This window comes from Lepisosteus oculatus, chromosome 3 (assembly GCF_040954835.1).
Source record: "Lepisosteus oculatus isolate fLepOcu1 chromosome 3, fLepOcu1.hap2, whole genome shotgun sequence".
Taxonomy (NCBI): domain Eukaryota; kingdom Metazoa; phylum Chordata; class Actinopteri; order Semionotiformes; family Lepisosteidae; genus Lepisosteus; species Lepisosteus oculatus.
The window spans coordinates 38231179-38246026 of record NC_090698.1 but is presented as its reverse complement, the minus strand read 5'-3'; the positions used below and the strand labels follow the sequence as shown (position 1 = coordinate 38246026).

General features: G+C 38.1%; 1 protein-coding gene and 1 long non-coding RNA gene across 2 annotated transcripts in view; one reads left to right on the top strand and one right to left on the bottom strand.

Annotated features, from left to right (window-relative positions):
- The window catches only part of cspg4ba (chondroitin sulfate proteoglycan 4ba), a 57301-nt gene that overhangs the window by 23776 nt on the left and 18677 nt on the right, over window positions 1-14848 (bottom strand). The window contains exons 2-5 of the mRNA XM_069187151.1: window positions 11967-12130; window positions 3894-7463; window positions 3113-3586; window positions 1551-1727 (exon numbers count right to left, since the gene is read on the bottom strand). Of these exons, the coding sequence (XP_069043252.1) occupies window positions 1551-1727; window positions 3113-3586; window positions 3894-7463; window positions 11967-12130 (4385 nt within the window). The remainder of the gene's footprint in view (window positions 1-1550; window positions 1728-3112; window positions 3587-3893; window positions 7464-11966; window positions 12131-14848) is intronic.
- Window positions 1107-13641, top strand: LOC138237716 (uncharacterized). Its single transcript, XR_011189071.1, has 4 exons — window positions 1107-1257; window positions 6096-6216; window positions 11308-11441; window positions 11973-13641. It is a non-coding gene; the product is annotated as an uncharacterized lncRNA (long non-coding RNA).

Genomic DNA, 14848 nt, shown 5'->3' with positions numbered 1-14848 from the left:
GAACATCATTAAGTTACACAATTGTCACTAATCCTGGGTCACAAAATGTTAATTAAGACAAGCAAATACTAGCTACTACTAAGACTAGTATTATTAGAGTTATAACTAATCAGGTTCTGTCAACCTACCCTTTACTTACATTAAGAAAATGGAACCTGAGATACCTGAGGATGAAATTTATTCACGTTTGATTAAGGACTTAAGTCAGAATCATAGGCATTTAATCTTTGAACTTTATTTTTTATTATGTTTACTGCAAATGACAGAGCTTTCACTGTTCAGAAACAGATAATCACTTCAGAAGAGAAACCATAGTGAGATGTTTTCATAGAATTCCTAAATCTGGCATTATTTGCGGCCAAGAGAAAGGTGTAATTTGAAGGAATATTATGTTTGCAGGGATTAACAAACTGTTTTGATACCAATATAAAATTTATGATTAATACTTTCATTGCATAGAAAAAGAAGAAAATTCAAATGGAAGTCTAAAAACTTATCACCACAGCTCTGTTTAAAATTCAGATACACATGCGCAGCTCATAAGTTGTCCTTGATATTTTATCCTGACATTCTCCATTATGTTAAGTGAATTTTAGGCCAGCTCAAGCTCCAAACAAACTGTAAAAATTGCAAAATTTTTCAATTTTAAAATAGTTGGACAAGCAAATTTAAAGGTAGAATTTCAGTCCTCCATTCATCAGCTGAAGCTGAGTTGAAAGAACATCATGCAGCAAGATAGTGATCCAATATATACAAGCAGATCCGCAATAGAATGGCTGAAAAGGATTTGTCGCATTCTGGACTGGCCAAGTCAAAGTCCTGACATAACTCCTTTTGAAACGTTGTGGCCAGACCTGAAGTGTGCTGCTCACGTGAGGAAACCCTCATCTTACGCCTTTGTGTTTAAACCTGATTAAATGCATTTTTTATTAAGGCTTTGATTCAGATCTCTAAAATCTCAAAAACACACAAGAATACAGGCCAACCTACAGGATTCACACACATTTTCTGGCAATGTACAGTAAGTGTGAAACCAAGGAAGCAGCTGATGCCGTCTCTAAATAAGCCCCAAACTAGGCAGTGAAGAAACCTTCCATTTCTGAATACACAGGAAAGGTGCGGCAGCTGCTGTTCGCTTGAACATTTTAAAACCATCTTAAACACATTAGATTTTTCTTTCTAAGCCTCCCTCAGGTATACCAGCTACAGACGCTCAATCTACAGACGCTCAATCAAACGTTTTGGATTTTCTTTGAGGTAATTTAACGTTTTTTATGTACTTTCAAGTTTTTAAAATATTCAAGGGTATACCAAAATGGATGTGTAACATACATTAGTAGATTTTATGTACTTGGATAGTATACCACAATTAAATGGTTTATTTGATGAAAAATTAAAAGAAAATCTGGGCTGCATACTCCTTTATGGAAGTTCTAAACTTTGCCATTTATAATAGTGTTCCTAATATACAGTGCGGTACTTGCAGTGGAGGAAATTAATATTCAAAATCTGCTAAGTATTATAATTGGGTGTAAACACAGCAGACTTACCCTGAAGATTCTGTTGGCTGTTACAACAGGAGGCTCATCATTCACTGGTGTAATGTTTACAAACACTGTCCATGGAAGACTCTTCTTTCTAAGTTCAGTGTCATTGGCAATGATAGTAAAATTATCAGACACGGTCTCACTGTCATCATGAACATAATATACGAACTCTTGTTCAACCTACGGTAAAGAAAAATATAAATCATTCAAACATAAATGATTAGAGATAACAGGAAAACTGAACTTAGCTTTATTTATTAGATCAACAAGTTTTAGAATGCATTGGTCTTCCTCAAGATGTGGTATTAAAGTGTTGCCATTTTGATAGTTTTTTTGTACTCAAATCCACCTGTATTAAAAGGCAAATGGAATTAAAATATAAAGCATGTGAAACAGTAATACCTGATTGATTATGTAACAGTAGTAATTACTCAATGTTCTGCACTCAGGCCAAATTCTGCACTTTTGTATTTTTTTGCTATCACTTTACTGGAAATAAGTCTGTGTCTGAATTCAGTCCTCCTTTTGCATCCTTGCAAATATTTTAATAATACTTTGTCTGTCTTGGAGGTTTCAGTTCCGAAGTTGGGTTTGTTGGGTGACTCCGAAGTTGCTTCATTTAAACTATGACTCCCATCAACTATGTAAAAGCTAATGCAGTAACCCTATCTGTTGATAGCACAGTCGTTGAATCTAAATTGAAGAGCTTGGGGTGATATTTGATCTAGATTTAACATTTGACCCACGTGCAAAACATTGTAAAAACACCAATCTTCCATCTCAGAAATATTGCCAGACTATGTCTCTGACTGTCATGAAAAGCTGATACACACATCGGTCTTGAGAACTGAGAACTCGAACTCGTATCTAAATCCGCTCTGAAAAAAAATCAGTATGAACAGAATTTGGCAATGAGAAGTCTGACCAGGTCATGTGCAAGTAATCACATTACTCCTGTCCTGGAGTCCTTGCACTGGATTCTTATGAGGTTTTGTGTTGACTTCAAAATACTTATGCTCACCTATGAGGCTCTACATGACTCTGCAACTCAGTACCTGTGTGACTTTAATATCTTCCTACTCCCCACCTTGTAGCCTTTGTTCATCATACTATGGTCTCCTCTCTGTCCTCCAAATTCGTCTATAATCTATGGGTAATTGGGCAATAGGGCCTTCTCTTGCTATGCCCCAAAACTCTGGAATTCTATGCCCAAGAATATCAGAGAGTCACCTTCCCTCAACACCTTTAAATCCAGACTCAAAACCTTCTTCTTTAGTAAGGCTCTAGAAAGTCTGCCTACCCCTTTTCATCTTCTACTACATTGTAACTAAATCCACTAAATTGTAAGTGTTCAAAGCTGCTAATATAAAAGAAACAAAAATACAAGAAACATTTACAGCTGCCTACTTCTGGCAACACAAAGGTGCTTTTAGAAGCATATTTTTAGAAAACATGATAACTGCCCTTTAATTCACAAATTTAAAGAACAGAAATATTATTCTGCACATATAGATTAAAATAAAGCAAAGATATAAATCTAGCAAAGGGAGAAATACATATTTTACCTGTGTTCTAGTAAAAGAGCTGAGGTGGACACCAGGGTATCGAGAATGCTCTATATGGCCATGTTTTGGAGGGTCCCAGATAAAATACTGAAAACTCAGGGCAGCAAAGTGTTTGTTGTTAACTTTAATAACATCCTCTGTCAGAGCTTTGGAAGCTCCTTCCTTTAAAGTGATGTTATATATTTCAAGAGGGATCATGCGAGGAATAATTTCAATCAAGATCATGATTCCATTGACTTCTGTGATGCCATTTGAGACATCCAACACTATGCAGTCTGTAAGCTGGTCTGCCTCCACCTGCACATACTGAATGTTCCCATCATTGATGTCCTGTTGAGAGAAGCTCCAGATTGGATTGTTTTCACTTCCCAGGTAATGTTCTTCTCCCTCAGCAAAGCTGCGGATGTAGCCATGAGAAGGAGGAACTTTTACAGTATAAACAATTTCTGATGGCAAGTTATCTTCATGCGTAACCTAAAATGGACAAATAAATAGAGCTTAACACTTTTCAATCAGGTTTCAGAAACCAAAACATCTTGATTTACAGCTGGTATAAACATACCTTAAAATTACTGCATTTTAAATAATTTATTTAATGATGGTTTATCAAAAATGACATATTATGAAACTTTAAATACAATATACTTTGATGTAGTTGCTACTTTGGTAAATAGGACATAAAACAAAACGCTCTAGAAGAATGTTTCTATTAGTGTTTACATTCTTATTTTATTACCTTAATCCCCAAACCCATCACTGTTGTTAAATATTGCAGACTAACCTCAAGTTTTCGTTTACTGATCTTAACAGGCTTTCCTTCTTCCACGAGAAGAGTGTTATTATGCATGACCTTTGGTGGGAGCTGGTGGCTTTCCAAGTATACTTTTATGTTAACTCCTGCATCCAAACGCATTTTTTGTACCTTTACAGTGAAGTTAAAGAAGTCTACCAAATTTTTGCTGTCATCATGTCGATAGACTAAATAGCCTTTTTTCAAATCATGCTGTGTAAACACATCCACCTTCAGCTCATCCTGATAAAGCCCACCATGTTTTGGGGGAAGATACATTTCATAGATAATCTCTTTATCATCTCTTACATCCAGGTTTGTAACCACACTAAAGTTGGCAGAACTGAACATTTTCTGCTGTCCTTTTTGTACCAGCAGGCCTGTATTGTTCGCTGTCTTGATATAAGGTTCTTGTGCACTGACATCCAGCAAAGTAGATGTATAATGCTTTCCATCAGACACAAACAGCACAAAGCGACCAATATTTGGTCCATGATGGACAAATAACACACGCTTTTGCTCCAGATCCTCCTGGTGAAACTGGTAAAGTTTGTGAGAAGTGTCATTTACAAGGACCAGATCGCCCATGGGAATTCCACGCCGGGTATACAGAAGCTGCCCATCATCAAAGTCAGAGTCAGCATCATGATAGCACAAGTCCTCCAGTGTTAAAAGTCTCTGTCCATTTTTGACAACATGAAAGACTTCATCAACAATACGGACTGGCTTCTCATCATTTATTAACTTTATTGAGATGTTAAATGTGCTTTCCACAATGTTCGTCTCTGCCACTGGTCCTGATTCCTTTGCGGGCTGCTGGGTGGATGCTACAAATGTAAACTGGTCATGGGTGGTTTCGCTGTCATCATGGACATACATAATGCGCTCCTCTAGGATATCCTGGTTGGTGAATGCTATTATGTTGTCATTGCTTGAGGTAGAGTTAGACAGGTTAATGCGTATTAACTTTCCATGTTTTGGACGGTCTGTGATTCTGTAGTGCATTGACTTAGTGATAAGTGTTTCTGAGAACAGTTCTTCTTTTGTTAGCAATTGACTTTCGCCTTCCTTTAAAGACAATCCATTGTTTTTTATTATGATACTGTTGATGTCAGCTTTGATGGCAATTTTAAAATCATAGATTCCCGATTGTGCATGCTTAGAGAAAATCTGGAATGTAAACATGTCCCTTGTGTCTTCATATGGTCTGTCTTGTAGTTCATAATGCACTTTTAAATCAGTTATATTCCTTTGGCTAAAAGTTGAGTTTTTCTTTAAAATCTTATTGTTTAACAGCAACTTTCCTTTCTTTGGCAATGTTAGAAGCCTGAAGTACAGTTCATTTTCTGTTAACTTTACACCTTTGGGAATAGCGTGGAGATGTTCTGAATTCAATATTACTCTTTGTGCTTTGTCAACCTCCATTACTTTATTTTTCAGCAGTTTATACTGTACCCATTTTATCATAATAGGAAAAACAACTTCCTCTGTGGCCATTGAGCTAATGCTAACCTTGCACTTGAAATGATCTGAAACATTACTTGACTGAATTTCATAGAAAGTACTAAGATATCTCAATCGATCCCTTTCAAGAGTGCGCTGTGAAAACAAACTGGTTTGTTTCCATTCCCCATTGGAATTCAATCTCTGCAGCTCGCCATATTTGGGAGACTCAGTGACATCGTAACGAATTTCTAGTTCCTGTTTCACGGCATTAGTTTGTATTGCCAGGTCCTTTGTGCTTATCAAAGCCGCATCACCCTGCAGAACATCAAGTCCAGTAATGTTGGCAACTTTATATTCCAGTGGTATGGCCATGATTCTCAGAACAACTGTGTTACTCACTTTTTCTCCATCACTGACTCTCAAAACAATCCTGGAATTTCGGACCCCACTGTGAACATAATTTATTTTTCCTTCTTCCAAGTCAACGTGAGAAAAAGTAGTTATGCTTTTCCCTGGATTCTCTGTATTTTCCAAAAATCCAGCATCTGCATTTAGATTGCCCAATAAGGAGAAAAAGAGGTCTGTAGAATTGTTATCTACATCTGTGGCTTTTAAAGCATCAATAGTCAAATGCTTTCTTGACTTTTCTAGCAGCACAAAGAGGTTTCCTTCAGGTAGGCTTAACTCAGGTGCATCATTGGTAGGGGTTATGGTTATGTTATATCTATACATCTTATTTCCCTTCAGGTAAGGAGGAACTTCCTTTTTGCTGCTGGTGAAGACAGAGAATGTAAAAAAGTCTTCTGGGTCTTCTGAACCACCGTGAATGTACATTACCCTCCCATGCCACAAATCCAACATGCTAAAGGTATGTTCCTCTTGACCTTCATCAACATCCAACCTCAACTGACCATGAACAGGCTGTTCTTGTATCTTAAACATAATCTGAGACTGACGTATTCCTAGTTTTTTAAATTCCAGATTCACTTTTATGTGCTTTGACTCTAGAGGTGCTCGTCCTCCTTCAGGAACTACAAGGTTCCTGAGCACTAAAAACATTTGGCTGCGTTTCTTGTCCAGAGGCTTAGCACTTGTTGGTGTGAACATGGATGTTGTTGGAAGCACCGGGGCAGTCTGAGCCCAGTGAGTAGCTGGTGTAGTTTGTGTTGTTGGTTCTGGTTCCTTTTCAGGTTCACAACCTACAGAAATGTCTTTAGTTACTAAAGCATTGGGCAGACCCATTTTTACAAAATTAACCTTGATATCCTTCAAGCATCCTTTGAAAGACCCTCCTCTTATACGTTTTCCCGAAACAGAGACCAGCCCAACCTTCTTGACTTCAGCACGGGTGCTGTCATCTATGCCCCCGACAAAAAGGGAACCCCTTAACTGAAGAGCTTTATTTCGGGAACTAATGCTAGTTTTTACAGTTTCTTCATCCACTGTGAGCTGAAGGCTCCTTGAGGTGAACTGGAGCTTAATATAATGCCACTTTCTGTCATTAATATAAGTGAGGGAGGGAAGTTCACTTTTAGTCCCACTTTTTCCCATAACTGCCACTATTAGCCCATCACGGATTTCCATAGCCACAAAGTCTCCTTGGCGTGCAGAGTTATAAAGAATAATCCCTTGATCAGCAGATGTGTGCAATACGCACTCCAACACTCCTTCCTGTTGTGCATTCCAAAGGGGTAAAGAAATGTATGCTTTAGAACTAAAGAAGCTGATAGGGTCATCTTCACTTGCAAAGAACTGGGGGCTACAGCCTAGAGATACCTCATACACATTTTTGAAGCCGGAGTAGGACCTTAGTGAAGACAAAAGATTGTGCTGATTGAACAAAAGCTCATCAATACAACCTCTGAAGCCCACAGGTTCACTGAGGAGGTATGATTTGTCAAGACCTCCAGTTCCACCAACATAAAGCCCATCTTGAATGTTAAGATCATGCTGGGACTCGGGCATTTTTAGGGTTGTTTGGAAATGTTTGTCAACTGAAAGGGTAACATTGTGATTTTCGTGTTGAAATTCAACTGTGTGCCATGCCAGATCATTCAGCGGAGTCCCTCTCTCTGAGCGAAGTATTCGTTCTCCAGATCCCAAGTCCAATTTGACCTAGAAAGGAAACACACATTTTTTTAACATTCAAAAGCTTTTTCTTGCTGTTTTGTTCATTCAAAGTTGTACTGATCTCCTCAGATATGCATAAACAAGGGTCTCAGTTTATGTAAAAAGATAAATAGCAGAGTTCATAATTCTGTCTGAATAGCTAATCACAGCTAGAGATACCTGAAGACATTTGTCTTGTAGAGAGTGAGATAGGTACATCTGCTTAATAATATGAAATAAAAAATAGCAGATCCCATGACATGAAACATTAGTTGATCCATTTTTAGTTTGTATTTACAAAAGATGTGTACAGGTAGCTTTAAAACTGAGAGAGACACACGCATGTTACTCATATTACTCATACTCATTTTAAGAAGTAAATTAATTAGGTTAGTAACCTAAGGTCTAACTTACATAAAATCATATTCATCTTAGGACAGAGGTAAAACATTATGTATAGAATTGACTGATCATGACCTTTCAACAGATTCATTATATTAGAAATACGAACTGGACCATAGATCAATGCACATGAGCACTCAAATGCTGAAAAAAAATACATAAGAGCCTCCTTATAATACTATTAATATACCCGAGTATAAAGGTGTACTTTAAGTGTTTAAGGATGTTCGAGTTGGGAGCTGCGTAAGCATGTTTAGGCTACAAAGAAACAGGTAAAGGTTATTCCATGCTGAAAGGTAAAGAAAAGAAACAAAGTTTCAGCTGTGGAGCCTTATTCAGGAGTGAGGGAGAGAGGGAAAGTAGCATTCCATAGGAGAACAAAAGACAGAGTGTGTAAGAAGGGGGCAGGGAGCAGTGGAGAAATGGGCATAAAGCAAGTGAGAATGAGTTCCAAAGTCAGGGAGAACAGGTGGAGAGGTGTGAAAAGCAAAAACCTGCAAAACATAGAGAGGATTAGAAGGTGATGAGTCTGTCATTGAGAGAAGGGGTGTGATCCACGTTTCCAGGTTATTTTGGTTTTGGATGTCTTTCTGCAATAAGAGTTCTGACACCCTTCTGTGAGGACACAGATATAGAGATCAGAGAGTTCATGACCATTAGAGATAAAATTGAGAAATATCAGTTTTTATCAGGATTTCCTTCATATATTAAGGACATTAGTCACTTGTCATGGGCACCAGGGTGGGATGCAAATATTTTTGTCAGCTGGGCAGAAGAATGCTTCTTTGCTTTCTATACTGGTTTCATCTGTGCCCTAAAAGCGATACATTGACTATGTTGATGCTGTCACATGCTCTAATGTCCAATTAGAGCATTTCCTGCATCACTTCACCAATTTTCACCCATCCCTTAAATTTACAGTTAACATATCTTTCACAGCTCTTCTGTTTCTGGACACAAACCTCTCCATTAACCATCCATGACTCTCAGCTTCTGTCTATTACAGAAGGCATGTACTTCCATAACTAAGCCTTCAAAATGCATTGTTTTTCATTGACAGATGAAACCCAACACACGTTATTGAAAGGACCCTCACCCGAGCCAAAAAGCCCTTGGATTACCAACTCAAATAGGGACTGCCGGACTCATAACAGCATTTCATTGGTGCTTCCCTACCACCCTTACACCCTTTCTACTCCCAAGACCATCATTAACAACTTTCACATCCGGACAATTCTGTGTCATCATTTATTTCCAGCAACCTCATTTACTGCATCTCTTACAGAAAGTGCCCAGCAATTCACATAGTTCGCCATTTCACCTCTAACAGCCTTGATCTTTCTGATCTTGCTGTTTGCTTCTGCATAGAGAGGTTTTGGAATTCCAATTTAAAAAGGACATCCAAAATTAAAATTATCCTTAAACTTGTATCACACCTTTCCCTTTCTCTCAATGACAGACACATCTCTTAATAAATCTGCGCTATTCATTTGCAGATTTTGGCTTTCCATGCCTCTCCTGTTTTCCCTGAGTTTGGACAATCATTTTTATTCGCTTTATGCCCATTTTCAAACTGCTCCCTGCCCCTTCTTACCCACTTTTCCTTTTGTTCTACTATACGTGATTATTTGCTACTTTCACTCCACTCCCATCTGCTCCATTTGGCTCCACAACTAAAATGTTGTGTTTCTTTTCATTACCTATCAGCATGAAATAAACCTTTATCTGTATTTAGTACAACCATGTATTACATTATTATGCACACATCAAACAATTCAAACCTAGGACCTTTAATTTTGACTAAAATCTTATTCCCTAGTATTAGAAAAGCAGATTGTTGATGTTGTCACAATTGTTGTTTTCTTACATTCACAAATGAAATGCTTATTCAAGTGACAATAGTTCATATCCTAGGGTAATATTGTCTTAATTTTGTTTACAGAAGAAGAATGTTCTGTACTTTATGATCTTTAAGACTTCCAGTCACTGTATATAAATTGTCACACAACTAAGAACACAACTAATTGAACAGTGCATTATCCCAAACGCTTTAAACATGAAAACTGTTTAGTTTCTTTTTAAAGAGTGTTATGTAGTAAGGGGTGGCCCTGTGGAATTTGCCATTGCTCAAAACTCAGGCCTTGAGCCAAGCTGGCTGCATGATAATTGAGAGGTGCAATTAAATTAGACACAACTAGCCTGATGCAAGTCCTTAGCACTCAGAATGAATGGAATTTCATATGATGAAAAGAAGCTGTTAGAATAGCAACTCCCCTGAGGGCAGTTCAGGAGGCTAATAAGACCAGTTGGAAAAGAAAAAAATTCTGCACATAGGCTCCAAAGAGGAAGAAGAGACAGCAAGATCTTTGTAGATCACTGCACTACCATGCAATTGGAGTAATGCTCTTCCCAATTTGTATGAATGATCTGGCAAAGCATTTGCTAGAGTAAGACTGTGCTGGCTAACAGGACTGTGGACCTGAGCAAGCTACTAAGGCTTGAACAAGTTACAACAATTACTTCACTGAGAGGAAGTAATGATAAACCTATTGCACAGGGTTGAGTGCAAGATCAGATTTCTAATCATACATACCATTATACTAAAGATGCAATGATAATAAATTACATTTGCTGCACATCTAAGCTATTGTGATGCAATTTATTTCTTGTGTATAATGCCATGAATTAATTTTAAAATGAGAACACCTAAACACTCAGTTAAGTAAATGAACCATTTATTGTTTAAATTTCCCAAGATTCCTCATTTAAAGGAGTACCTACTGTATAGTCAAAAATTAAAGTCACATTCTCTCTTCCACAAATCTATGAAATGCTTCTTACCTCTAGTGATTTTTTAAACAAAGAAAAAAGAGTACACTGAGATACAAAGGAACATTAAAAAAGACTTTAAAAAGATTAAAAGAGAGCTAAAAAGTTGTATTGCTGTAGAGGTAAAAACTGCTATATCAAACTAGCAAAAGAAAATAAACGACAGTAAAGACTTTTAAAGGGCAAAAAAGAAGTAGATGATCAGGATAACAGGATATAAAAAACAGATATATAACAGAGTAGTCAAAAGTGAAGACATTTCCCACTGGAGTAATCCATCCATCCATTTTTTAACTGATTTAACCAATATAGAATCTCAAAGGAGCCTATCCCCACAATCAATGGATGCAAAGCAGGGTACATTCTGTGGATTCTGTAAACACTCATTGTCCTGTCCACCTATTCAACAGATAGTAAAAAGTGAAGAATTTAAATTAAAAAACAATATTAGGATTACAAGAATTACTAGTTACCTCATAAATAATACCATGCAGTACAAATATGAGCACCAGAATAATTACAGTTTTAAAAGCAATGTCAATTAAAGATGGGTTAATTGAATGTCTTCTGTCTTGGGTTGATTAGATTATAATCATACCTTATATGTTTTGACTTTTAGCACAGACACCTTTGAAAACCTGATGGACTGGTGGTTTCCAGGACCAAGGTGGAAGAACACTGCTATATTTAGAAGCCCTATCACTCTGCAACTCACAACTAGCAACCCACTGAAGCCAAGCATGTGTGAGCCTGGTCAGTACCATGATGGGAGACCTCCTGGGAAAAAGTTAAGGTTGCTGCTGGAAGAGGTGTTAGTGGGGCCAGCTCACCCTGCGGTCCATGTGGGTCCTAATACCCCAGTATAGTGACGGGGACACTATACTGTAAACTGGCGTTACCTTTGGATGACACGTAAAACCGAAGTCCTGACTCCCTGTGGTCATTAAAAATCCCAGGACGTTTCTCGAGTAGGGGTCTAACCCTGGTGTCCTGGCCTAATGTTCCCATTGGTCCTTACCAATCATGGCCTCCTAATAATCCCCATCTATGAATTGGCTTCATTACTCTGCTCTCCTCCCCACTAAAAAAGCTGTCGAATCATCCAGGTGAATGCTCCACATTGGTGGTGATGGAGGGGAGACCCCATTACCTGTAAAGCGCTTTGAGTGGAGTGTCCAGAAAAGCGCTATATAAGTGTAAGCAATTATTATTATTATATGAAATGGCTGAAATTACCATTTTTATAACGAAGGGAATGATCTTTTCGGTCCTCTGTACCTGCAGGCGAGCGGAGTGTAGTTCCACCAGGCAGTAGTCCGTCTGTCCAGCAGCCAGGAACAGCAGGCCATTGGGACTGGAGGTCCGAAACCTCGCATGGAAAGAAGTGCGGCTAGATGACTCTACAGTCTTCAACTCCACATAACCATCACCATAAAAGGAGGCTGTGAATGGGAGGAAACATTTAGTGGCTAATAATGGAAAATAATGAAAGAGATGTTGCACTAGGCACAATTCTTCACACTGACACCCCTGTACCGCACACAGAGTACACTGACACCCCTGTATGCCACACTCTGTCTGCAGTCATACAGGACACTGACACCTCTGTACCCCACACAGGAAACTGACACCCCTGTACCCAACACTCTGTCTGCAGTCATACAGGACACTGACACCCCTGTACCCCACAAAGAACACTGACATCCTCGTACCCCACACTCTGTCTGCGGTCACACAGGACACTTAAACCCCTGTACCCCACACAGGACACTGACACCCCTGGCTCAGATCTGGAGGTCTATTTTAGGAATATTGTTACATAAAAACAGAATTCATGATAGTGAAGTGAAAAATCTTGAACTTCAGTCAAAATGTTGCACTTAAAATTATGTCCATAAAATGAGAATATCATGCATAGCTATAGCATACCCTGAACCTCAGTCATTGGATGACCTTTTGAGTTTTTCCAGCTGTAGTGCACTATCAGCCTTTCCACACTGAACCATTTCAGCCCATTCTTTTACCCCCAACACTAAATACAGCAGCCCTCAGACAGAATGCATAAATGACTCATGTTATGCCCATTGGCCCCATTTTTGCAAAAACTATTAAAGATTTATTGCAGAAAAATAGAGTAGAAATAAAGCATGCACTGGCAAGCTGGTCTTCAGCATCTTGGTCCACATTTTGGTATCGCTTTTAGCTATTTGGGCTTCAAACAACTAAAAAGGGCTGTCTTAAATAGTACAGTACCAAAATATTTTACTGTATAACTAGTCATCCCCTTTGCTATTGCAAACCTTCAAGTGCACGTATTACTGTGATTAGTCACACTGTTATGTCTTATCAGTTTTGAGTGCACTGTTCTACAGTGCCTCCATGTGGCTTTTTTGTGCAACTTTCCTAAAATGCTCTTCAGCAGTTAAATCTTTAATTTCTATTGGTTTAGAGACCGCACATGCTTAAAGGTTAAAGGGCATCTTCCATTTTGTTCACATTCATTTTCAATATTGTTGGAGTTTTAAGCCTTACCTCATTGAATCTACAACTTTGTCGCTCTTGCAAGCATTGTAAGTAACTATTTATCATCTTTAGTATATGTACCACAGTTCAGACAACGAATTTGTTATCGATGTACAGTAGTTTTTTTAGCTAGAGATGTTTCAATGCTCCAGTTGCCTGGGAGCTGTAAACAAGCAGCGTATAAGCTGTGTGCTCCAGTACTATTTACTGTTTAACAGTATGACAGTTACAGCTCTGTTATTAGTCAGTTATGTAGTGCAAAGTCCGCATCCTGCATGTATTTGAAAAATCATCTAAATAAATATTTTATATACATAAATTATATTTGTACTGTATTACTGTACTACTGGATTTATTGTAATTGTTAGTGATCTTTTTCTTAGTTTAATACCGTTGCGTGATGTGTCGCTTAATAAACATCATACGATAAGGTGTTGATCCTGCGTCATGTGTGCTAGTGAGAACTATTTTTATTTGTCAATTTGTGCAGCTTTACACACAAGGAGGATGGAGTAAATGCAATTGGTTGTGGCCTCTGTGTGTAATAATAGGGGTTCACGTGTTCTCAGAATAAACACACCAGTCTGTAAGATTATTTAGTCATGTAATGAATTTCAAGAAAAGATTAAACCATGAAGACCAAAGAGCTTTCAAAACAACTCAGGGATAAGGTCGTAGAACGGCACAGATCAGGAGGAAGGTATAAATAAAAAACAGTAAAATCGGTCATTAAGAAGTGGAAGGTATATCGTACCACACAGACACTGCCTAGATCAGGCTGTCCCTCCAAACTGAGCAGCTGGGCAAGGGGCTACAGAGTTTAATGGCTGAGATAGTAAAGAATGTCCATGAGTCATCAATATTCCTGTCCCTCAACAAAGCTGGCTTGTATGGCAAATTGGTAATCCCACCTCAAATACCCAGTGGAGTTTGCAAAAAAAATCACTGAAATGATATTGTAAACATCTGGCAAAAGGTTTTGTGATCATAAGAGACAAATATGGAACTTTTTGGTCTAAATGCAAAGAGTGACATCTGCAGCAAACCCTGCACAGTGCATTACACAGTCAGCACTGTTGCTACTGCCAAGCATAGTGGTGGCAGCATTATGTTATAGATCAGCTACTTATCAGCAGAGACTGGGGAGCTTGTTAAGACTGAGGGAGATACAGCTGGAACAAAGTACAGATTAATTTTAAAGGAAAACCTGCTTCATTGTATTATAGATCTAAATCTGGGATTACATTTCATGAAAAATTTAAGAACACGTTTTGAAAGAATGGGTGAAAATTGCACATTCCTGGTGTGCAAAGTTTTGTAGTAACTTACCTGTACCTGGTAGTTTACAGCAAAGTAAGCCATTACACAAAATAGGAATTTTACAGTATAAGCCTTTCTCAAAATGTCATTTTTTTCCTTTACTTTAATCTATACTTTATCAGTATTTTGCCACATTAGAAGAGCATAGAACACTTAAACAGAACATTAAACCTTTAACTAGCCTCATAAATGTCCCCTTTATCCAAATTCAATTAATGCATGCTAATGGGCTTTTTAAAAGTATTACAAAGCAGTTGCTAAATAGAGGCAACACTAGACATATCCACAACTTTGAGTGTGATGGATCAGTTAAAGTG